This window comes from Lathamus discolor, chromosome 3, assembly GCF_037157495.1.
Source record: "Lathamus discolor isolate bLatDis1 chromosome 3, bLatDis1.hap1, whole genome shotgun sequence".
Lineage (NCBI taxonomy): Eukaryota > Metazoa > Chordata > Aves > Psittaciformes > Psittacidae > Lathamus > Lathamus discolor.
This window is the reverse complement of record NC_088886.1, coordinates 112,523,089-112,546,348: the sequence shown is the minus strand read 5'-3', so window position 1 is coordinate 112,546,348 and position 23,260 is coordinate 112,523,089. Positions and strand designations below refer to the sequence as shown.

General features: G+C 45.0%; 1 protein-coding gene across 1 annotated transcript in view; it reads right to left on the bottom strand.

Annotated features, from left to right (window-relative positions):
* NEB (nebulin) overlaps positions 1 to 23,260 on the bottom strand; it is a 130,523-nt gene that overhangs the window by 65,571 nt on the left and 41,692 nt on the right. Inside the window, exons 47-67 of the mRNA XM_065671220.1 lie at positions 16,030 to 16,341; positions 14,812 to 15,015; positions 14,360 to 14,464; positions 14,155 to 14,262; positions 12,072 to 12,383; positions 10,856 to 11,059; positions 10,404 to 10,508; positions 10,198 to 10,305; positions 8,968 to 9,279; positions 7,750 to 7,953; positions 7,298 to 7,402; positions 7,093 to 7,200; positions 6,646 to 6,957; positions 5,727 to 5,930; positions 4,847 to 4,951; positions 4,036 to 4,143; positions 3,187 to 3,498; positions 2,587 to 2,790; positions 2,025 to 2,129; positions 1,444 to 1,551; positions 248 to 559 (exon numbers count right to left, since the gene is read on the bottom strand). Of these exons, the coding sequence (XP_065527292.1) occupies positions 248 to 559; positions 1,444 to 1,551; positions 2,025 to 2,129; positions 2,587 to 2,790; positions 3,187 to 3,498; positions 4,036 to 4,143; positions 4,847 to 4,951; positions 5,727 to 5,930; positions 6,646 to 6,957; positions 7,093 to 7,200; positions 7,298 to 7,402; positions 7,750 to 7,953; positions 8,968 to 9,279; positions 10,198 to 10,305; positions 10,404 to 10,508; positions 10,856 to 11,059; positions 12,072 to 12,383; positions 14,155 to 14,262; positions 14,360 to 14,464; positions 14,812 to 15,015; positions 16,030 to 16,341 (3,957 nt within the window). The remainder of the gene's footprint in view (positions 1 to 247; positions 560 to 1,443; positions 1,552 to 2,024; positions 2,130 to 2,586; positions 2,791 to 3,186; positions 3,499 to 4,035; positions 4,144 to 4,846; positions 4,952 to 5,726; positions 5,931 to 6,645; positions 6,958 to 7,092; positions 7,201 to 7,297; positions 7,403 to 7,749; positions 7,954 to 8,967; positions 9,280 to 10,197; positions 10,306 to 10,403; positions 10,509 to 10,855; positions 11,060 to 12,071; positions 12,384 to 14,154; positions 14,263 to 14,359; positions 14,465 to 14,811; positions 15,016 to 16,029; positions 16,342 to 23,260) is intronic.

The window sequence follows — 23,260 nt, the reverse complement described above, 5'->3', positions numbered from 1 at the left end:
AACAGAAAGAAGAGAGTTATTAAGAACTCTACAAATATCAGAGTTGAACACAATTTACACCTCAGGCTAAGGACTGAAAAAACAGGATTAAAAATTAAACAAATTCAATGATCTGATATAGTACACATTTCACTTCTATCAACATGTCTCACGCAAGTGCCTCAAGCATATTATATATGTTTTAAAATTACATTGTACAAAACCCTGTATATGTAACTATGACTTACAAATGCGAAGATTTACTCACATCGCTCTGTAGATCATAGGCTTTCTTAGCATGGATAACATCATTCTGATCTGGTAGACAGATCCATTGATGCAGATAGTGGCGGTAATCAATGTCACTGACCAGCCCCTGACATTTCTTGGCCAACACGATTCCCAGCATGTCCACTGGGCTACTGAAGTGGGTCTTTGTCTTCTCAAAGTCTTTTTTGTACTCCCTGTCACTCTGGATCTTGGCTACATGCATTGACCACATCATCTTCGGATCATCCTCTACGTTACGGGCTCCAATATGGTGGCCAAGCTGCTTGCGATAGCCTTCTTTGTATTTGTACTGAAATTAGGTTCATATTCACATGGTCATTGTAAATTAATAAATAATTCAGAGTTTAACATAATTATTAGTATTTTGTTTAGAGAAAAATGTTATTTAGGTTCTGCTACTGTTTTATTAATTGTAACATAAAAATTATTTTCATTACAGATATCACTATCTCTAATTTTTTACATAACTATATCACACTTCAACTTAACATTTCATGTCACATATTAATAAGTTTGATATTCCACATTCTTTAACTATTAAGATTAAAATGTAAAGATTAACTTATTTAAAAGCTTATTACAAAACCCCAGTGAAGATAGTCTTACTTAGTTAATACTAACAGTTAAAGTACCAATCTTGATAGAAAAACAAGGATCACAAAAAACTGTTATCATCCATCTCTTAGTGATGCTTCCTCATTCCAGAAGCAAAACCTGTCATAGCAATCTTGAATTTCAATATTACATTTCAACAGAAGTGTAATATTTTTCCCTGAGGAAAAGACAGCAGTTTAGAACATTTAGAACTGATTTACTAATATATCTGGTTTGGGGACAGATTTTAAAGTATTTCCTATTTTTAATCAGAAATCAATTTGACTAACACTAGCATAGACTCGTACACCTTATTGATCATCTCACTTCAATATCCATGGACATCAATCGAACTATCACAGGTGGCATAGAAATAATCCTCACAATTATTTTATTATTGCAATACATACCTCATGCATAAAAATACTGGCTACCCATTCCTTTCATGTACTAAAAGCATGCAGCAGAATCACTGGATTTCCATTTTATTTATTCTATAAACTTAAGGTATTACAGTAGCAAACAATTATTCTTTTCCATTACCAAATCCATACAGACATGATTAAAAACTCTGCTTACGTCACTGGCAATCTCTCTGGATGCTTTGGCAGATTGAATAGGAATGGCATCAAAACGCAAATCATGACCCTTCTTCTTCGACTCCTCTAAAGCTAGTCTGTACATTTTCTGTGAGAAAAATATTCAAATTTTTCTTTCAAAAACAAGATCACACTTCAGTTAAGCACATATGTGTAATAAAACAAATTAAGTGCTTAAACAATACTGTCAATGTTCAGGCAACTTAAACATTTGAAAACAGCTCTATCTTCTCTAGAAAATAAAAATATGAAGATTTTGTAATTGTATTGTAAGTACCTGGAAATGTTAAGTAATTTAGGTAAGGCAAAGCAAAGAATATTCTGCAAGTTAAATTATTTATTTCCATACCTTGCTATAGAAATGATTTCTCATTTACAGCAGGTAATATATTTCAAAAGCCTAATTAGACACCAGCATTTTAGCGAAAGAACAATTCTAACAGTGGAGCTGGCAATTTGTGAAACTAGACAACAGTATTATAATATTAATCAAAGTCAGAGATGACAAAATTGTACTTGACAGAATACAAGGATTTCTGACAACTCTTCAGTTTTACTCACCTGACTGTAGTTTATCTGGTTTTGTTTAGCTAGCAGGATTTCTGGTGTGTCAGGCATGACGTGAATCATAGTCTTATCTTTATTCCATGCTTCAGTGTACAAATGCTAAGAAAGAATAAATGAAGAGATTAAGATTGCATTCCAAAACAAGTCAATATCTCTTTAGTCAGGTAAATCACAGAGCAGACTAGGTAAAATTATAGAAAAAATATCATGAATAAAGAGTTAGGTATTTAATCAGGTAGAGATACCATTATTAGAAAGAGAATTTATCTGAGGAAATTCAACAACATTTAGAATAACGAGTAAACTGAAGCATTATTACTGCTCACTGCAGAGACATGTCAAAGAAAAGATTAAAATGTAATATGCAGAATATTATTATAAAGTTGAGGCTTCAATTACAAGGCTTGACAGTTTTTACTGAAATAAACAGAACACACTACTTGAAAATACATCTTTTCTTAACTTCAGCAATTCTTGTGATCATTATATTTCTAGTCCTGTGCCCAGATGTGAGGCAGGGACTACTGACATGTTACCTAAGCGAATCAACACTCACCTTATTCATTGTCTCTGCATTCTGCTTGGCTAAGACCATTGGTACGGAATCAGGGATGCTAGTAAACTTAATTGTGTCCGGTGGCTGACGGTACACTTTATCACTCAGGATCTCTGCCGCCTTTTTGGCTTTTTCAACATCTGGGGAACCAATTGGGACCCAACCAATCCCTCGTAACCACTGAAGGTCAGACTTGTAGCAGTTCTATTACCAAAAGTATACATAGGTTAGTCTAATAATAGTAATGAAATTTACATAGTGCATCTTTTCACAGTTAAGTAACCTCGCTATCAACTTTTAATTCAAATAAATTCAAAATCCTAGAGAAAATTTTAGGAAAAATAACTGCACACATATACATTAAGAGTGATACCATTATCCAAACTTCACAGAATGGCAGATGATAAAAAGCCCAAATTATGGAATTAAAGAATTTAATTTAAATATCAGTTAGTTAAAATATCCTATTGGAGATAGAAGTTTCAAATTAGCAATGAAATTTAAATCTTAAAAATGTCATTCTACCACAGTGATATGTGATCCACCTATGTAAAATATCAAATACATTGCTCAACAAAAATGAAATAAAAAAGAGCTTACATCACTCTGCAGATCATAGGCTTGCCTAGCATGGATAACATCATTTTGGTCTGGTAGACAGATCCACTGATGCAGATAGTGGCGGTAATCAATGTCACTGACCAGCCCCTGACATTTCTTGGCCAACACGATTCCCAGCATGTCCACTGGACTACTGAAGTGTGTCTTTGTCTTCTCAAAGTCTTTCTTGTACTCCCTGTCACTCTGGATCTTGGCTACATGCATCGACCACATCATCTTTGGATCATCCTCGATGTTACGGGCTCCAATATGGTGGCCAAGCTGCTTGCGATAGCCTTCCTTGTACTTGTACTGAAATATAAATCAAGATAGTATATTTCTGTATTGCCTACTAATATCAGTTACTCATATTAAATATTTCTAATAATAAATTCTTAAAATTACTCCGTAGCCAAAGTCAAAACAACCCAAACTGTCAAAGCAATTCTGGGGCTAATAATATGAATTCTCACATTAAATTTTTGAGATTTGAGTTAGAACCCTAGAGATTTTTAAGTAAGCTTTTTGATAAAAACACTCTTCACTCACATTAGTGAGAAATAAACCTCTTATTACATATTTGATCTTTATTAAATATAATAATATACATGTTCTTAAGATTTAATTAAGGATACAGTTTTATGAGCTATAAAATTGATGAGAGGCACTATATTGTCCTTATAACTTCTCAAACTTTTTATCTTTAAACATATATAATAATATGCTTCCCAAAATCTATCATTTGGGATCACAGTTTAATTGAAATGCCTTTTCCAGATTCCAGCTACAACTTCCAGGTTGCAGAGATCAAATATCATCACACAAAAAACCAAAACAGTAGTTTCTTACATCACTGGCAATTTGCCTGGATGCTTTGGCAGCTTGGATGGGGATAGCATCACTTCTCAAATCGTAGCCTTTCTTTTTGTCTTCTTCCATAGCCTGCTTGTACAGTTTCTAGGTGAAGAATTAAACAGTGAGATTTACGTAAATTCATTCCATATGCTGCATTCTATGCAAAACAAACAGTTTGTGAGCAGATTTTTAAAATTGTGTTAGGATTTATTCCAACATAGCTTTATCTAACTTTCTCAACTCAAAGCCCCAGATCAATAAGTGATACAAATTCATAACAAAGAAAAAGCTTTGCTAAATACATTTGCTAACAATTGTTTTTTCTTTTACTACTTTAAACAACCTAACATGGGCTACAGTTTACAGATAAACTATTCTTCTATGAAGTGGAGTAAAACTTACTTTTTAAGCCACTTCTTACTGATGTGAATTGATAGGCCTAAACTAACACTAAACACTAGGATCACTGCTCTTCAGAACTGGGCTGAAAATAACCTTTTTGGTATTTCCAAGGTTGAAATTAATTTTGTACCGTCCTAAAAGTATGCACACTGACAGAAATGACTCCCAGAAATTCGCTGGGGACAAACAGCTTCTCATGGAATTTATTGTCAATACTGCTCACTATTGTATGTATGCACTACTGTATAAATATCAAAATTGTGTTTTTAAAGTCACAATTTTGAGGACAAATATTGGGGGTTACTTAAAGAAATTGATAGTATCATCAGTACAAGGTTTATCACAACACTGATGACCCAGCCATTAAATAGACCGGTTACATTTGGAGAGCTCATACACTCACCACACTGTAGTTTTGCATGTTTTGTTTTGCCAGTGTGATTTCAGGTGTGTCAGGCATTACGTGGATTTGTGTCTTGTCTTTATCCCAGGCCTCAGTATATAAACGCTGCAAGAGAAATAATGTATGTTAAAGGGGAAAACCAATGATGACCAGTTGGAGACCTCCTAAAACACACAAGAATTAAAGATCTGTACTCAAAGCCTAAAACAAACAAACAAACAACCCAAAACAAAAGAACACTTTATTCCTTATATAGCAATGAGATTTTATATTCACTCTGTAACCTGTATATTAAGTATCTAGAGAATTAGTAACGGAGAAAGAATTCTCTTTAAAAAACAGTGTTTAGAAGAAAAGGCACAGAATGCTCAGACACACAGAGATCTAAATGCTATGCACAAGGCCTGTTTGGAAGAGTAAATGGTTTTATTGACATAAACAGGGTTGAGATCAGGGCCACAGATTAAGAAAACTCTTACATTAAGTACTACACTGAATTGTTTAAAACAGGAATGATTTAAAGGCTGACCTAACACAAGTAGTTTATTAAGTACTAAACTACTAGATAAATCTGAGAAATTTTTAGATTTATTAATCACATTGATATATTAAAAATTAGATGAAAGTTAGGTAACATATTACTAGATACACAGTATAGTATGTGGATTTAAATCAAATTTAAATTGGTAATTCAAAAGATATTGTTTAATTAGCACTTACTGAAAATAAGTTACCTGACAATTACCAAAAATGTAACTTAACACTTTCAAAGCCTCGCTGCACAGTAATCTGATACAGCAATCACACATTTGTACTCCTAGTCCTGTCTAGAGTTTACGCAGGGACTACTGACGTGTTACCTAAGCAAATCATCACTCACCTTATTCATTGTCTCCGCATTCTGCTTGGCTAAGACCATTGGTACGGAATCAGGGATACTAGTAAACTTAATTGTGTCCGGCGGTTGACGGTATACTTTATCACTCAGGATCTCTGCCGCCTTTTTGGCTTTTTCAACATCTGGGGAACCAATTGGGACCCAACCAATCCCTCGTAACCACTGAAGGTCAGACTTGTAGCAGTTCTATTACAAAATACAAATACAGCTGTCTCATTAATATTGCCAGTTAAACATTTTACATATACCACACAACTATTTATTACTTTCTCTAAGTTGTCTTCCTCCTACTTCAATCTGCAAAACAATCTTTGTTAGGAAGCTAGACTGAGACCCCATATGTGTAATACGTGAAGACATTTGAAGGCACATATCTGTCTTCAAGAGGTATTTTTCACTCAAAAACATGCTGGAGAATGGTAAAAGAGCCAGTAGAAACTTTTCATGTCATATTTGTTCATGATAAATACATAGTCACCCACTTAAAACAACAGCTCTTAATGTAAAACATCTTCTCCAAGACAGAACAAAGTAATTCCTTCCAATAAAAACGCTACAATTTAAAATAAAAAAAAGTCTAGGCAATTTCCTATTTATATACTGTTAACCTGCATACTATTACGATGCAGACTGACTATTATGAAGGATTACATGCAGATAGATCTACTGTTCAGCTAATTAATAACCTGTTTAGAAACTGCCCTAACACATACTGCTACTCACACAAAGATTCAATCAGTCCTAAAATCCAATGACATTGCTTGGGAATGGAAAAGAGAAACATAATGTAAAAAAACCCAACCCATTCTGTAACACAGACACTTGAAGCAGCTTCCATATTTCAGAATACAAAAAAATGACATACAATTTAGAACTCTAATTCTTATCACCAAGTACTCACATCACTCTGCAGATCATAGGCTTGCCTAGCATGGATAACATCATTTTGGTCTGGTAGACAGATCCACTGATGCAGATAGTGGCGGTAATCAACGTCACTGACCAGCCCCTGACATTTCTTGGCCAACACGATTCCCAGCATGTCCACTGGACTACTGAAGTGGGTCTTTGTCTTCTCAAAGTCTTTTTTGTACTCCCTGTCACTCTGGATCTTGGCTACATGCATTGACCACATCATCTTTGGATCATCCTCGATGTTACGGGCTCCAATATGGTGGCCAAGCTGCTTACGATAGCCTTCCTTGTATTTGTACTACAGACAAAAAAGTGTTCAGAGAGATTTAGATTAGTTTTCTTTTCATGCAAAAGTTTAGAAGCCCAGGATTCAATTACGAGCACCCGGAAACTCTTTGATAGGGTGGGCCGAGAAGGGCTCCACTGTACTTACATCACTTGCAATGTCTCTGGAAGCTTTAGCAGACGTGATAGGAATGGCATCTGCCCGCATGTCATAGCCCTTTTTCTTATCTTCCTCCATCGCAAGCCGGTACAGTTTCTGGAAGAGAAACAACCACTCCCCTCAAACAATACTGCTTCCCAGGCGAGAGCAGCAGTGTCCAGGGATGGACACTAACCCCAGCTCAACCACCTACCTCACTGTAGTTCACTTTGTTCTGCTGGGCCAGCAAAATACCAGGTGTATCCGGCATAATGTGAATGCTGGTTTTATCTTTCTCCCAGGCTGACGTGTACGCACGCTGAAAAGAACAAACCCAACGTGAAAGAAGATCAAGATAGCACAGGGCAACATACTCAAACAGCAAACTAGATCAAGCAACTAAAGCCAGGAGACTCCACTTTGCAATGCCTCAGGAACACCTCTTCTTGTCCCAAAACGTTCTCAAGCTTCACTCATTTTCCATGCTGCGCCCAATCACTGTTCCAACCACACATAAGACAATTTGATCACAAACAGCAAAAACAAAGACCCCATGCAAGAGGAGGCAATATCCCCCTTCAGAAACGCAGGACGCAGAAGGAGACAACAAAGCATCCTGCTCCATGCGCCTATTTCCCTCAGGTTGAAAACACAAGCAAAGCTCACCTGGTTCATGATTTCAGAGTTGTGCTTTGCCAGAACCATGGGCATTGAGTCGGGAAGGCTCGTGAATTTGATGGTGTCCGGGTGTTGCCGATACTTCTTGTCACTCAGGATGAGGCTCGCCCTCTTATTCTTCTCATCGTCCAGCGAACCAATCGGGGACCAGCCAATGCCCCTCAGCCATGTAAGGTCAGACTTGTACACGTTCTGAAAGGACAGGCAAGGACACAAAGCTGCTCAGCATCCTCCTTACGACACACAACCACTCCTCCTGCCAACGGAACCTCTGCCGACCAAAACACGTTCCCCGGGTAAACCAGTTGCCACCAGAAAAGGGCACCCCCATTAAGCTCACATACACACAGCCTGCCTTGCCACACCTACAGCAGCACGAGTAAGTGCCAAGCCATTCACATACCCTCCACCTCCATCTTCCTCATCTCCCCAGGAACCAACTGCCACACTTGGCCATCTCCAGCTGGCAGGGCCATCAGAGAGCATTACACCTCATCACCTAACACTCTTCACACCATTTCCTTTTGCACACCTGCCATGCCTTTGACCATTGACAATCCTCCAGAGGAAAATATTTGACTCCGGTGCCCTCCCCCTGCCATACACAACCACAGACACCTGCAAAATGTTCAAAGCAAGACAGGGCTCTTCTGTGACCATCATGTATGACCACACACTAACACCAGCCCTGGCCATTCCTGACAAATATCAGCAAAAATAAAGCTCAATTGCTCGGATCTCTCCTGAACTGTCAAATCAGAAACTAATGAGACCCGGAGGAGAAAGGCTGAAACTGTACATTTCTTTCCAATAGAAATACAGGGGAAATGGCTCTAAACTGACAGAGGAGAGACTAGGACTAGGTATTAGGAAGAAACCCTTCCTTGTGAGGGTGGTGAGGCACTGGCACAGGGTGTCAGGAGAACCTCTGGATGCCCAGTGCCTGCAAGTGTTCAGGCTTTAAGCAACCTGGTCTAGTGGAAGGGTGCTGAGGCACTGTAGAAGTCGTGGGACGTGCAGAACACTGAGGTCCCTTCCAACCCCAAACCACTCTAGGATTCAGCAGGAATTTACGTACACCACACAGTCTCAGTCCCACAGAATAAGCCTACACTTACGCTCCCCATCTGGACCTACTCCAACAAAGGAATGCTACTGACCAACATTGTTTCCTGGTTTTCACATGGACAGCAAAGAACGACTTACATCACTCTGGAGGTCGTACACTTTCCTGGCTTGTACAACGTCATTCTGGTCTGGCAGACAGGTCCACCGATGCAGAGGGTGCTTGTAATCAACATCACTGACCAGCTCCTGACATTTCTTGGCCAACACGATTCCCAGCATATCCACTGGGCTACTGAAGTGTGTCTTTGTCTTCTCAAAGGCTTTCTTGTACTCCCTGTCACTCTGGATCTTGGCTACGTGCATCGACCACATCATCTTTGGATCATCCTCAATGTTACGGGCTCCAATATGGTGACCAAGCTGCTTGCGATAGCCTTCCTTGTACTTGTACTATAGCAAAAAGGAGTGCAGAGAGTTTTAGATTAGTTGACTTTCTCTCCATAGCAGTCCCTAAAGCTCAAACTCACAACAAGGTAGCATCTTAAACCACAGAGAGTGAAAAGCAAGAAAGTATTAAGCTGATGAACTGCAGAGCGCAGCTGCAAAAGATTCTTAGAACATTTTCAGCCCCATATGCCTTCCACATTTTCCAGACATTCCATGTCCTGTATATTAGGAGATAAAACTCATGATCTGGGACTAAAAAAATCTTAACATAATGGCAGCGATACAAGAGGCAGAAATCTCAATAAGTAAACTCTAAGGAAATATCAATTAGTAACCCTCAACACAGTAGACAAATAAACTACAATTCTGTCTACTTAGGAGATAAAAATTGAGGAACATAAAGACAGAATGGGAAGGTTAAATGTAGACAGCACTTCAATTAAATAGATATTTATATTAATACATAAAAATAACAAAAAACGTTTCACTTGACCCTGCCTTTATTTTCTACACTAAAAATAGGTTGGGATTTTTGTTCCCATTCTGCACTTCAGCTGTGTCAGCTGCCAGGGGCAACCAGAGAGCTCACAGTGAGGGCAGGACTCCTCCTCACAAGACCAGCCTGAATGCTCAGGGTGATGCTGCCACACACCCCGCAGGGACATTGCTTTGGATTACGTCCATCACTCAGATCCCACACATACCTTCCCCACATCATCTGCAAATTCCCCAAAAACACTGCAAACTCACACCATGCAGGGCCAGTTACACACAGACCCTCCAGAACCAAAATAGTTATGGACTGGCTGAATGGTTATGACACATTGGCTCCATCTGGCTGAGGTTAGAAGCCCTGATTCAACTATGAGCACCCGGAAACTCTTTGACAGGGTGGGCCGAGAAGGGCTCCACTGTACTTACATCACTTGCAATGTCTCTGGAAGCTTTAGCAGACGTGATAGGAATGGCATCTGCCCGCATGTCATAGCCCTTTTTCTTATCTTCCTCCATCGCAAGCCGGTACAGTTTCTGGAAGAGAAACAACCACTCCCCTCAAACAATACTGCTTCCCAGGCGAGAGCAGCAGTGTCCAGGGATGGACACTTAACCCCAGCTCAACCACCTACCTCACTGTAGTTCACTTTGTTCTGCTGGGCCAGCAAAATACCAGGTGTATCCGGCATAATGTGAATGCTGGTTTTATCTTTCTCCCAGGCTGACGTGTACGCACGCTGAAAAGAACAAATCCAACGTGAAAGGAGATCAAGATAGCACAGGGCAACATACTCAAACAGCAAACTAGATCAAGCAACTAAAGCCAGGGGACTCCACTTTGCAATGCCTCAGGAACACCTCTTCTTGTCCCAAAACGTTCTCAAGCTTCGCCCACTTTCCATGCTGCGCTCAATCACTGCTCCAGCCACACATAAGACAATTTGATCACAAACAGCAAAAACAAAGACCCCATGCAAGAGGAGGCAATATCCCCCTTCAGAAACGCAGGACGCAGAAGGAGACAACAAAGCATCCTGCTCCATGCTCCTATTTCCCTCAGGTTGAAAACACAAGCAAAGCTCACCTGGTTCATGATTTCAGAGTTGTGCTTTGCCAGAACCATGGGCATTGAGTCGGGAAGGCTCGTGAATTTGATGGTGTCCGGGTGTTGCCGATACTTCTTGTCACTCAGGATGAGGCTCGCCCTCTTATTCTTCTCATCGTCCAGCGAACCAATCGGGGACCAGCCAATGCCCCTCAGCCATGTAAGGTCAGACTTGTACACGTTCTGAAAGGACAGGCAAGGACACAAAGATGCTCAGCATCCTCCTTACGAAACACAACCACTCCTCCTGCCAAGGGAACCTCTGCCAACCAAAACACGTTCCCCGGGTAAACCAGTTGCCACCAGAAAAGGGCACCCCCATTAAGCTCACATACACACAGCCTGCCTTGCCACACCTACAGCAGCACGAGTAAGTGCCAAGCCATTCACATACCCTCCACCTCCATCTTCCTCATCTCCCCAGGAACCAACTGCCACACTTGGCCATCTCCAGCTGGCAGGGCCATCAGAGAGCATTATACCTCATCACCTAACACTCTTCACACCATTTCCCTTTGCACACCTGCCATGCCTTTGACCATTGACAATCCTCCAGAGGAAAATATTTGACTCTGGTGCCCTCCCCCTGCCATACACAACCACAGACACCTGCAAAATGTTCAAAGCAAGACAGGCTCTTCTGTGACCATCATGTATGACCACACACTAACACCAGCCCTGGCCATTCCTGACAAATATCAGCAAAAATAAAGCTCAATTGCTCGGATCTCTCCTGAACTGTCAAATCAGAAACTAATGCGACCCGGAGGAGAAAGGCTGAAACTGTACATTTCTTTTCAACAGAAATACAGGGGAAATGGCTCTCAACTGACAGAGGAGAGACTAAGAATAGGTATTAGGAAGAAACCCTTCCTTGCGAGGGTGGTGAGGCACTGGCACAGGGTGTCAGGAGAACCTCTGGATGCCCAGTGCCTGCAAGTGTTCGGGCTTTAAGCAACCAGGTCTAGTGGAAGGGTGCTGAGGCACTGTAGAAGTCGTGGGACGTGCAGAACACTGAGGTCCCTTCCAACCCCAAACCATTCTAGGATTCAGCAGGAATTTATATACACCACACAGTCTCAGTCCCACAGAATAAGCCTACACTTACGCTCCCCATCTGGACCTACTCCAACAAAGGAATGCTACTGACCAACATTGCTTCTAGTTTTCACATGGACAGCAAAGAACGACTTACATCACTTTGGAGGTCGTACACTTTCCTGGCTTGTACAACGTCATTCTGGTCCGGCAGACAGGTCCACCGATGCAGAGGGTGCTTGTAATCAACATCACTGACCAGCTCCTGACATTTCTTGGCCAACACAATTCCCAGCATATCCACTGGGCTACTGAAGTGTGTCTTTGTCTTCTCAAAGGCTTTCTTGTACTCCCTGTCACTCTGGATCTTGGCTACGTGCATCGACCACATCATCTTTGGATCATCCTCAATGTTACGGGCTCCAATATGGTGACCAAGCTGCTTGCGATAGCCTTCCTTATACTTGTACTGCAGGATTGAAGAAGCTCGGTCAGTTTTAGGACAGCTCTTCCCCCTTCTGACACTGTTCTGTAGCAGCACCTCTGAGCATGCACTTTGCTAATGGAGTCTGGCAAGATCACCACCTGAAGAGGTGACAAATTGCCTCACAGCCCTGCTGTGTCCTACACACTTCCATCCCCTGCCACGTCTACACTGGGCCACAGAAGGTGCATGGTGCCCAGACAAGAACTCCAACCCACCTAGCTTAGGAACCAGGAGGTAAGCATAGCCAGACAGGTGCTGCACACAACCTAAAACATCCCCAGTCAGGCCAATGAGAGGCCTGCTCAGCAGCTGGCATGCAAAAGTCAGGGAATACCACCAGACTGCTCCAGCAGGCAACCTTGGCCTCCATCTGCACAGTCCTGACCGTACCCGCAACAGCCTACAGCAGCTGGCACACTCCACTGCTCCAGGCTCTCCTGCCCAGTGCTCAAGACTCTTATCCTCCCAGCCCAGTGTGTGCCCTGAGCTGCAGGTTTACAGCCACTGAGGGGGAAGTGACAGGAAGTGACAAGTGACAAAACACTCTTTCCCTTGCCTCTCAGTGAAATCTCAGGTAAGACTCTGAAGAGATCAATCTCATTTCCTTCCAGTCAACGAAGGAGCCTTTAACTACTGAATATCACACCAGAAATTAAATTTGGATCTTGCAGAGCTGAGAGCTGAAAAGATACTCTCTGGCACTGCTGTGACTGGCCTTCAGTGACGCCACCCACCCCTCGACAGAAAAGATAACTGCCCAGTCATTACACAAAATCTGGTTTGATTTTTCGATCCAGTTGTCCATCTCAACTGTGATGCTGTAATGTCAGGGCATACAGACAGACTCACCACACTGGTGGTGGAAACACAGAATCACAGAATCACAGAATCCCAAGGGTTGGAAGGGACCTAAAAAGATCATCTAGTCCAACCCCCCTGCAAGAGCAGGGTAACCTACAGTACATCACACAGGAACTTGTCCAGGCGGGCCTTGAATATCTCCAGTGTAGGAGACTCCACAACCCCCCTGGGCAACCTGTTCCAGTGCTCTGTCACTCTTACAGTAAAGAAGTTCTTCCTGATGTTAACGTGGAACTTCCTATGTTCCAGTTTACACCCATTGCCCCTTGTCCTATCACTGGATATCACTGAAAAAAGCCTAGCTCCATCATCCTGACACCTACCCTTCACATATTTGTAAACATTGATGAGGTCACCCCTCAGTCTCCTCTTCTCCAAGCTAAAGAGACCCAGCTCCCTCAGCCTCTCCTCATAAGGGAGATGTTCCACTCCCTTAATCATCTTTGTGGCTCTGCGCTGGACTCCTTCAAGCAATTCCCTGTCCTTCTTGAACAGAGGGGCCCAGAACTGGACGCAATATTCCAGATGCGGCCTCACCAAGGCTGAGTAGAGGGGGAGGAGAACCTACACCTCACAAGTCCCACCTGAATGCTCAAGGTGATACTGCCACAAGCCCCGCAGGGACATTGCTTTGGATTACGCCCATCACTCAGATCCCACACATACCCTCCCCACACCATCTGCAAATTCCCTAACACTGCATACCCACAACATGCAGGGCCAGATACACACAGACCCTCCAGAACCAAAATAGTTATGGACTGGCTTGAATGGTTATGACACGTAAGAGCTGTGTTGGCTCCATTTGGCTGAGGTTAGAAGCCCTGATTCAACTATGAGCACCCGGAAACTCTTTGACAGGGCGGGCTGTGAAGGGCTCCACTGTACTTACATCACTTGCAATGTCTCTGGAAGCTTTAGCAGACGTGATAGGAATGGCATCTGCCCGCATGTCATAGCCCTTTTTCTTATCTTCCTCCATCGCAAGCCGGTACAGTTTCTGGAAGAGAAACAACCACTCCCCTCAAACAATACTGCTTCCCAGGCGAGAGCAGCAGTGTCCAGGGATGGACACTAACCCCAGCTCAACCACCTACCTCACTGTAGTTCACTTTGTTCTGCTGGGCCAGCAAAATACCAGGTGTATCCGGCATAATGTGAATGCTGGTTTTATCTTTCTCCCAGGCTGACGTGTACGCACGCTGAAAAGAACAAACCCAACGTGAAAGAAGATCAAGATAGCACAGGGCAACATACTCAAACAGCAAACTAGATCAAGCAACTAAAGCCAGGAGACTCCACTTTGCAATGCCTCAGGAACACCTCTTCTTGTCCCAAAACGTTCTCAAGCTTCACTCATTTTCCACGCTGCGCCCAATCACTGTTCCAACCACACATAAGACAGTTTGATCACAAACAGCAAAAACAAAGACCCCATGCAAGAGGAGGCAATATCCCCCTTCAGAAACGCAGGACGCAGAAGGAGACAACAAAGCATCCTGCTCCATGCGCCTATTTCCCTCAGGTTGAAAACACAAGCAAAGCTCACCTGGTTCATGATTTCAGAGTTGTGCTTTGCCAGAACCATGGGCATTGAGTCGGGAAGGCTCGTGAATTTGATGGTGTCCGGGTGTTGCCGATACTTCTTGTCACTCAGGATGAGGCTCGCCCTCTTATTCTTCTCATCGTCCAGCGAACCAATCGGGGACCAGCCAATGCCCCTCAGCCATGTAAGGTCAGACTTGTACACGTTCTGAAAGGACAGGCAAGGACACAAAGCTGCTCAGCATCCTCCTTACGACACACAACCACTCCTCCTGCCAACGGAACCTCTGCCGACCAAAACACGTTCCCCGGGTAAACCAGTTGCCACCAGAAAAGGGCACCCCCATTAAGCTCACATACACACAGCCTGCCTTCCCACACCTACAGCAGCACGAGTAAGTGCCAAGCCATTCACATACCCTCCACCTCCATCTTCCTCATCTCCCCAGGAACCAACTGCCACACTTGGCCATCTCCAGCTGGCAGGGCCATCAGAGAGCATTATACCTCATCACCTAACACTCTTCACACCATTTCCCTTTGCACACCTGCCATGCCTTTGACCATTGACAATCCTCCAGAGGAAAATATTTGACTCCGGTGCCCTCCCCCTGCCATACACAACCACAGACACCTGCAAAATGTTCAAAGCAAGACAGGGCTCTTCTGTGACCATCATGTATGACCACACACTAACACCAGCCCTGGCCATTCCTGACAAATATCAGCAAAAATAAAGCTCAATTGCTCGGATCTCTCCTGAACTGTCAAATCAGAAACTAATGAGACCCGGAGGAGAAAGGCTGAAACTGTGCATTTCTTTTCAACAGAAATACAGGGGAAATGGCTCTCAACTGACAGAGGAGAGACTAAGATTAGGTATTAGGAAGAAACCCTTCCTTGCGAGGGTGGTGAGGCACTGGCACAGGGTGTCAGGAGAACCTCTGGATGCCCAGTGCCTGCAAGTGTTCGGGCTTTAAGCAACCAGGTCTAGTGGAAGGGTGCTGAGGCACTGTAGAAGTCGTGGGACGTGCAGAACACTGAGGTCCCTTCCAACCCCAAACCACTCTAGGATTCAGCAGGAATTTACATACACCACACAGTCTCAGTCCCACAGAATAAGCCTACACTTACGCTCCCCATCTGGACCTACTCCAACAAAGGAATGCTACTGACCAACATTGTTTCCTGGTTTTCACACGGACAGCAAGGAACGACTTACATCACTCTGGAGGTCGTACACTTTCCTGGCTTGTACAACGTCATTCTGGTCCGGCAGACAGGTCCACCGATGCAGAGGGTGCTTGTAATCAACATCACTGACCAGCTCCTGACATTTCTTGGCCAACACGATTCCCAGCATATCCACTGGAGTACTGAAGTTTGTCTTTGTCTTCTCAAAGGCTTTCTTGTACTCCCTGTCACTCTGGATCTTGGCTACGTGCATCGACCACATCATCTTTGGATCATCCTCAATGTTACGGGCTCCAATATGGTGACCAAGCTGCTTGCGATAGCCTTCCTTATACTTGTACTGCAGGATTGAAGAAGCTCAGTCAGTTTTAGGACAGCTCTTCCCCCTTCTGACACTGTTCTGTAGCAGCACCTCTGAGCATGCACTTTGCTAATGGAGTCTGGCAAGATCACCACCTGAAGAGGTGACAAAGTGCCTCACAGCCCTGCTGTGTCCTACACACTTCCATCCCATGCCATGTCTACACTGGGCCAAAGAAGGTGCATGGTGCCCATACAATAACTACAACCCAGCTAGCTTAGGAACCAGGAGGTATGCCTACCAAAAGACAGGCGCTGCACACAACCGAAAACATCCCCAGTCAGGCCAATGAGAGGCCTGCTCAGCAGTTGGCATGCAGAAGTCAAGGAATACCACCAGACTGCTCCAGCAGGCAACCCTGGCCTCCATCTGCACAGTCCTGACTGTACTCATCCACATCAGCCTACAGCAGCTGGCATACTCCTCTGCTCCAGGCTCTCCTGCCCAGTACTCAACACTCTTATCCTCCCCGTCCAACGTGTGCCCTGAGCTGCAGACCTACACACACTGAGTTGGGAAGTGGCAAGGGGCAACACAACACTTTTTCAAAAATGTACACATAGAGACCTTTTGGAGGAAAATTAGAGAGGAAGCAAATAAATGAATCTTTGTGACTGTGACCCAATTAAGAGCAAGAGTTTGAGGAAGAGTTCTTTGTTCACCTGCAGGGAGCATCACACTCAGAGTACCTCATCCTGATAGGGGACTTTCACCATCTGGACATGTGTTGGAAAAACCATACAGTAAACAGCAAGCAGTCCAGGAGACTACTGGAGTGCACTGAAGACAACTTCCTAACATAGGTGATTGAGTCCTGACCAGAAGAGAGGCAGTGCTGGAGCTGCTGTTCACTCATGTTGAAGAATTTACTGAAGAGGTCAATATTGGAAGGAGCCTGGGCTGTTGCAATTGTGCCCTGGTAGATTTCTCAATAAGAAGGGCACAGGACAAGTAAAAAGTACAGTCAGTACCCTAAACCTCAGAAAGGCAAACTTTCAGTTGGTTAGGGTGCTAGCGAGTGGGATACCTGGGGAAAGTCTCCTCAGAAATACAGGAATAAACGAGAGCTGGAGAATGAGGTGTCCCTGCCCATGGCAGAGGGGCTGGAACTAGATGATCTTAAGATCCTTTCCAACCCTAACTATTCTATGATTCTATTTAAAGACATTATTCTCAGGGCACAAGAGTTCTCCATCCCAACATTTAGGAAGTCAGGCAGGAGAGGTAGGACACCAGTTTGACTAAGTGAAGACCTATTAGCCAAACTCAAATGCATAGGCAATAGAGGCAAAACCAAACCAAAACCAAAATGCATAGGCAATGGAGGCAGGGACACACATCCTGAAGAAATTATAGAGATATGGCCCAGGAGAGCAGGGAGTGGATCAGGAAACCTAAAGCACAGTTGGAGCTGAACTTGGCTAGGGATGTAAAAAACAAACAAGGAAGGTTTCTTCAGGTAGACAGTACAACAAAGGAAGATGAAAGAAACTGTACCCCTGTGATGAATGAAACAGGAGACCTGGCTACAACTGACATGGAGAAAGCTGAGGTACTCAACAAAATTTTTCCTAGGTCTTTTCCAGCAAGTGCTCCAGCCACACCACCAAAGTCACAGAAGGCAAAAGCAGGGACTGGGAGAACAAAGTACTGCCCACAACCTGAGAAGATCAGGTTCAAGACCATCTAAGGAACCTGAAGGTGCACAACTCCATGGGACCGGATGAGATGCATCTGTGGGTTCTGAGGGAACTGGAAGGCAAAGTGGTCAAGCCATTATCTATCCTATTTGAGATGTCATGGCAGTCTGGTGAAATTCCCACTGACTGGAAAAGGGGAAACAGCCCCAGTATGTAAAAAGGCAAAAAAGAAAGGCCTGGGGACCTACAGGCTGGTCAGTCTCACCTTGGTGCCTGGCAAGATCATGGAGAGGATCCTCCAGGAAACTACATTAAGGCACACATTAAACAGAGCTGACTGGTGACACCAAACATGGCTTCACTACAGGCGAATCATGACTGACAAACGTGGTGGCCTTCTACCATGGGGCTACAACATTGGTGCATAAAGGAAGAGGGACTGACATCATCTACCTGGACTTGTGTGAGGCATTTGATACTGTCCCACACAACATTTTCATTTATATAATAGAGACAAATGGATTTAATGTGGATCACTCAGCAGACAATGTATTGGCTAGATAGTCAAACTCAAAGAGTTGTGGTCAATAGCTCGATGTCTGGGTAGAAACCAGTGATGAGTTGTGTCCCTCAGAGGTCTGTACTTGGACCAGTATTACATAACGGCACTGCTGGAAACATGGACAGTGGGATTGAGTGCACCCTCAGCAAGCTTGTGGATGTCACCAGGCTGAGTAGTGTGACTGATACACCAGAGGGAAGAGATGCCATCCAGTAGGACCTTGACACGTTTGAGAAGTGAAACTGGGTGAACCTCGTGAGTTTCAACAAGGCAAGTGCAACGGCCTGTATCTGGGTCAAGGTACTCCCAGACATGGTCACAGGCATATAAGTGGACTGAAAACAGCCTGTGGATAAGGACTTGGGGTATTGGTGGATTAAAAACTGATTAGCACAGAAATCCAATCATATCCTGGGCTGCATCAAAAGAAGTTTGGCCAGCAGGTCAAGGGAGGAGATACTATCTGCTCCACCCTCATGACACCCCACTTGGAACACTGAGCTCAGCTCTGCGGCGCAAAACGTAAGAAAGACATGGACCTGTTGGAGCAAGTCCACAGGAAGCCAAAAAGATGCTGTAAGAGGCAGAGCACCTCTCCAATGGAGACTAGTAGAGAGACATGGGGTTATGCAGCCTGGGGAAGAAAAGACTCTGGAAACACCTTATAAAAGCTTTCCAATACCTAAAGAGGGACTGCAGGAAAGATGGGGAGGGACTCTTAATCAGTGAATACAGTAACAGGTCAGGCGAAATGGTTTTAAACAGAAAGAGGATAGATTCAGATTAGACAGTAGGAAGAATGTCTTCACCATGATAGTAGTAAGGGACTATAAAAGGTTGCACAGAGAAGTTGAGGATGCCCCATGCCTGGAAATGTCAAAGGCCAGCTTGGACAGGAATTGGAGTAATCTGGTCCAATGGGTCAATTGCTGAGGTGAGTAGCTTGAGAGAGGACGCCTTCAACACCGGAGCTGGGGAGAGATCAGCCTCCAGGAGCCTCAACTCAGAGCGGCGACAGCCACCGAGGGAGCCTCAAGCCCTTGACAGGACCTGCCCAGGAGCCGGCAGCTCCGCTGACGCGAGCAGGGACTCACAGGGGGCGGAGCCAGGAGCAGCGGCACCAGCCCTGAGGGGGTAAAAACCTGCCCCAGGGAGCGCGAGCGACCAGGAGCGCGGCGAACAGAGCGGGACGAGGCAGTTTGCGCAACAGAGCGGGCAAACAGAGTGGGTCGAGGCAGTTCGCGCGGGCAGGCGAGCGGGACGGTGAGCACCCGTTGTATGACCAGGGCCCACTCTGGGAGCTCTGCTCTGGCTGCCCCGGCGGTGGCCAGCGTAGGCACCCAGACAGAGCCGATGAGAGGGGAGGCTGCAGTGCAGAGCTTGGAGCATAGAGAGTGCCTGCACTGGCCTTGTGAGGGAAAGGTGCACAATGGGCAGGGATGCACTCGGTGCTCCCTGGTGAGGGTCCTCCTGTGGCAGGTGGCTGAGCTGCGGAATGCTATTAATAGGCTGCAAGATGTCAGGGTAGCTGAGAGAAAGCAGGGCTGCTTGCTCCAGGCCCAAACTGTGCAGAGGCCTCAAGCTCCCCCCTCTAGCTCAAAAAGGAAAGAAGGAGGCCGTTACCCCAGGAAGCTGGGAATTAGTGACAAAAAAAACAACAAAAAAAGGAGGAAAAGGACAATTAAAAGCAAGGGGCTTCCTCCTAAATCTGTTGTCCCCACCCAGAACCGCTTTGCTGTCCTGCAGGAGGCTAACGAGAAAACGCACTTGCACCAGAAACAGCCAGCTGATGCACAGGCAAAGATCTCTACTGGCGCTGCCAAGAAAAAGCCGCGTGTTGTAGTAGTAGGGGCTCTACTTTGAAAGGGACAGAAGCACTCATCTGTTGGCCTGACCTGGTCTCGAAGGAGGTGTGCTGCCTACCAGGGGCACGGATCAGGGATGTTACAGAGATACTGCCTGCTCTAGTAAGTCCCACGGACTATTACCCACTCCTGGTGATCCATGTGGGTGCTAGGGATATAGATAGTAGTAGAGTGGGGACCATAAAGAAAGACTACAAAGCCCTGGGAGAGGTGGTTAGGGGCTCTGGAGCTCAGATTGTCTTTTCGTCAATTCTCCAGGACACAGGGGAGGACCTAAAAAAAGCCTAGGAGGATTGGCCAGGTTAATAAATGGTTAAAAGGGTGGTGTCATAGTCAGGGGTTTGGGTTGTCTTGAACATGGGACCGAAGTTTGTAGGCCAGGTCTACCGGCGGCTGGTGGAGCTAGTCTGATAAAGAGGGGGAAGAGCAGTTTTGGTAGGAGGCTTGCCAGACTGGTCAAGGAGGCTTTAAACTAGATGTGTTGGGGGAAGGGGGCATCATTCCACCCCAACACACCCAGTCAGTTGCCAACACCTATAATAAATGCTCGGAGCAAGGTAGAGATATTCCAGCCACTCCAGCCAACAAACTGGCTTCATTTGGAGCTCAGCTCAGATGCCTCTATACAAATGCCCATAGCATGGGGAACAAACAAGAGGAATTAGAGATGTGTGCACATCTACGGGGGTATGATATAATAGGCATCACAGAAACATGGTGGGATGGCTCCTATGACTGGAGTGTTGGAATGGAAGGTTACAGGCTCTTTAGAAAAGACAGGCCCGGCAGGCGGGGAGGGGGACTTGCCCTTTGTGTTAGGGATAGGCTGGAGAGTATGGAACTCTGTCTGGGGACAGGTGAGCAGTTTACAGAGAGTTTGTGGGTCAGGGTTACAGGGAAAACAGCTGTGGGAGACATTACTGTGGGGATCTGTTACAGACTGCCTGATCAAGGAGAACCTGTGGATGAAGCATTCTGTAGACAGATAGGAAAAGCCTCACGCTTGCAGGCCCTTGTTCTCATGGGTGACTTCAACCACCCTGACATCTGTTGGAACAACGGTACCGCCCAGCACAAGCAATCCAGGAGGTTCCTCAATTGTGTTGAAGACAATTTCCTTCTGCAAGTAATAGAGGAGCCAACAAGGAGAGCTGCCATGCTTGACCTCGTGCTCACCAACAGGGAAGGGCTCATTGAGAATGTGATGCTCCAGGGCAGCCTTGGATGCAGCGATCACGAGATGGTTGAATTTGAGATCCCCAGGACAGTGAGAAAAGTGTGTAGCAAGCTCACTGCCGTGGACTTCAAAAGAGCAGACTTTGGCCTCTTCAGGAGCCTGCTTAGTAAGGTTCCATGGAATATAGCCCTGGAGGGCAGGGGGGCCCAAGACTCTTGATTGATATTCAAGGATCACCTGCTACAAGCTCAGGAGTGTTGCATCCCAACTAGAAGGAAGTGCAGCAGGAGGGCCAGGAGACCTCCTTGGATGGATAAGGAGCTGCTGAGGAAAATTCAAAGGAAAAAAGAGGCTTATAAAAAGTGGAAGCAAGGACAGGCAGCCTGGGAAGAGTACAGGGATGTTGTCCAGGAAGCTAGGGACCAGGTTAGGAAGGCTAAGGCCCAGATATAATTAAACTTGGCTAGGGATGTCAAGGTAACAGGAAGGGATTCTACAGGTATGTAGCAAATAAAAAACAGACTAGGGACAACATAGGCCCCCTGAGGAAGCTTTCAGGAGAACTGGCTACACAGGATTTGGAGAAGGCTGAGGTTCTGAATGACTTCTTTGCCTTGGTCTTCACTGGCAAAGGCTCCGACCGCACCACCCAAGTCTTGGAAGGCACACGTAGAGACTGTGAGAATGAAGACCTTGGGTGCACTGTAGGAGAGGATCTGGTTCGAGACCATCTTAAAAATCTGAATGTGCACAAGTCAATGGGACCTGATGAAATCCATCCATGGGTCCCGAAGGAGCTGGCGAATGAAGTTGCTAAGCCACTGACCATCATATTTGAAAAATCATGGCAGTCAAGTGAAGTTCCCGACAGCTGGATAAAAGGAAATATAACCCCCATTTTCAAGAAGGGGAAAATGGAAGACCCAGGGAATTACAGACCAGTCAGTCTCACCTCTGTGCCTGGCAAAATCTTGAAGCACATTCTCCTGGAAGGCATGCGAAGGCACATGAAAAACAAGGTGCTTGGTGACAGCCAGCATGGCTTCACAAAGGGGAAATCCTGCCTGACCAATTTGGTGGCCTTCTATGATGGGGCTACGGAACTGATGGACAGGGGTAGAGCAGTTGATGTCATCTACCCAGACTTGTGTGAAGCATTCGACACTGTCCCACACGACATCCTTGTCTCGAAATCAGAGAGAAATCAATTTGATGGATGGACCACACGGTGGATAAAGAACTGGCTGGAAGGCCGCACACACAGAGTTGTGGTCAATGGCTCAATGTCCAGCTGGAGACCAGTAACAAGTGGTGTCCCTCAGGGATGTGTGTTAGGAGGGATCTTGTTCAACATTGTCGGTGACATGGACAGTGGGATTGAGTGCGCCCTCAGCAAGTTTGCTGATGACACCAAGCTGTGTGGTTCGGTTGATACGCTGCAGGGAAGGGATGCCATCCAGAGGGACCTCGACGTGCTTGTGAGGTGGGCTGATACCAGTCTTATGAAGTTCAACCATGCCAAGTGCAAGGTCCTACACCTGGGTCAGAGCAATCCCAGGCACAGCTACAGGTTGGGCAAAGAAGAGATTCAGAGCAGTCCTGCGGAGAAGGACTTGGGGGTGCTGGTTGATGAGAAAATGAACATGAGCCGGCT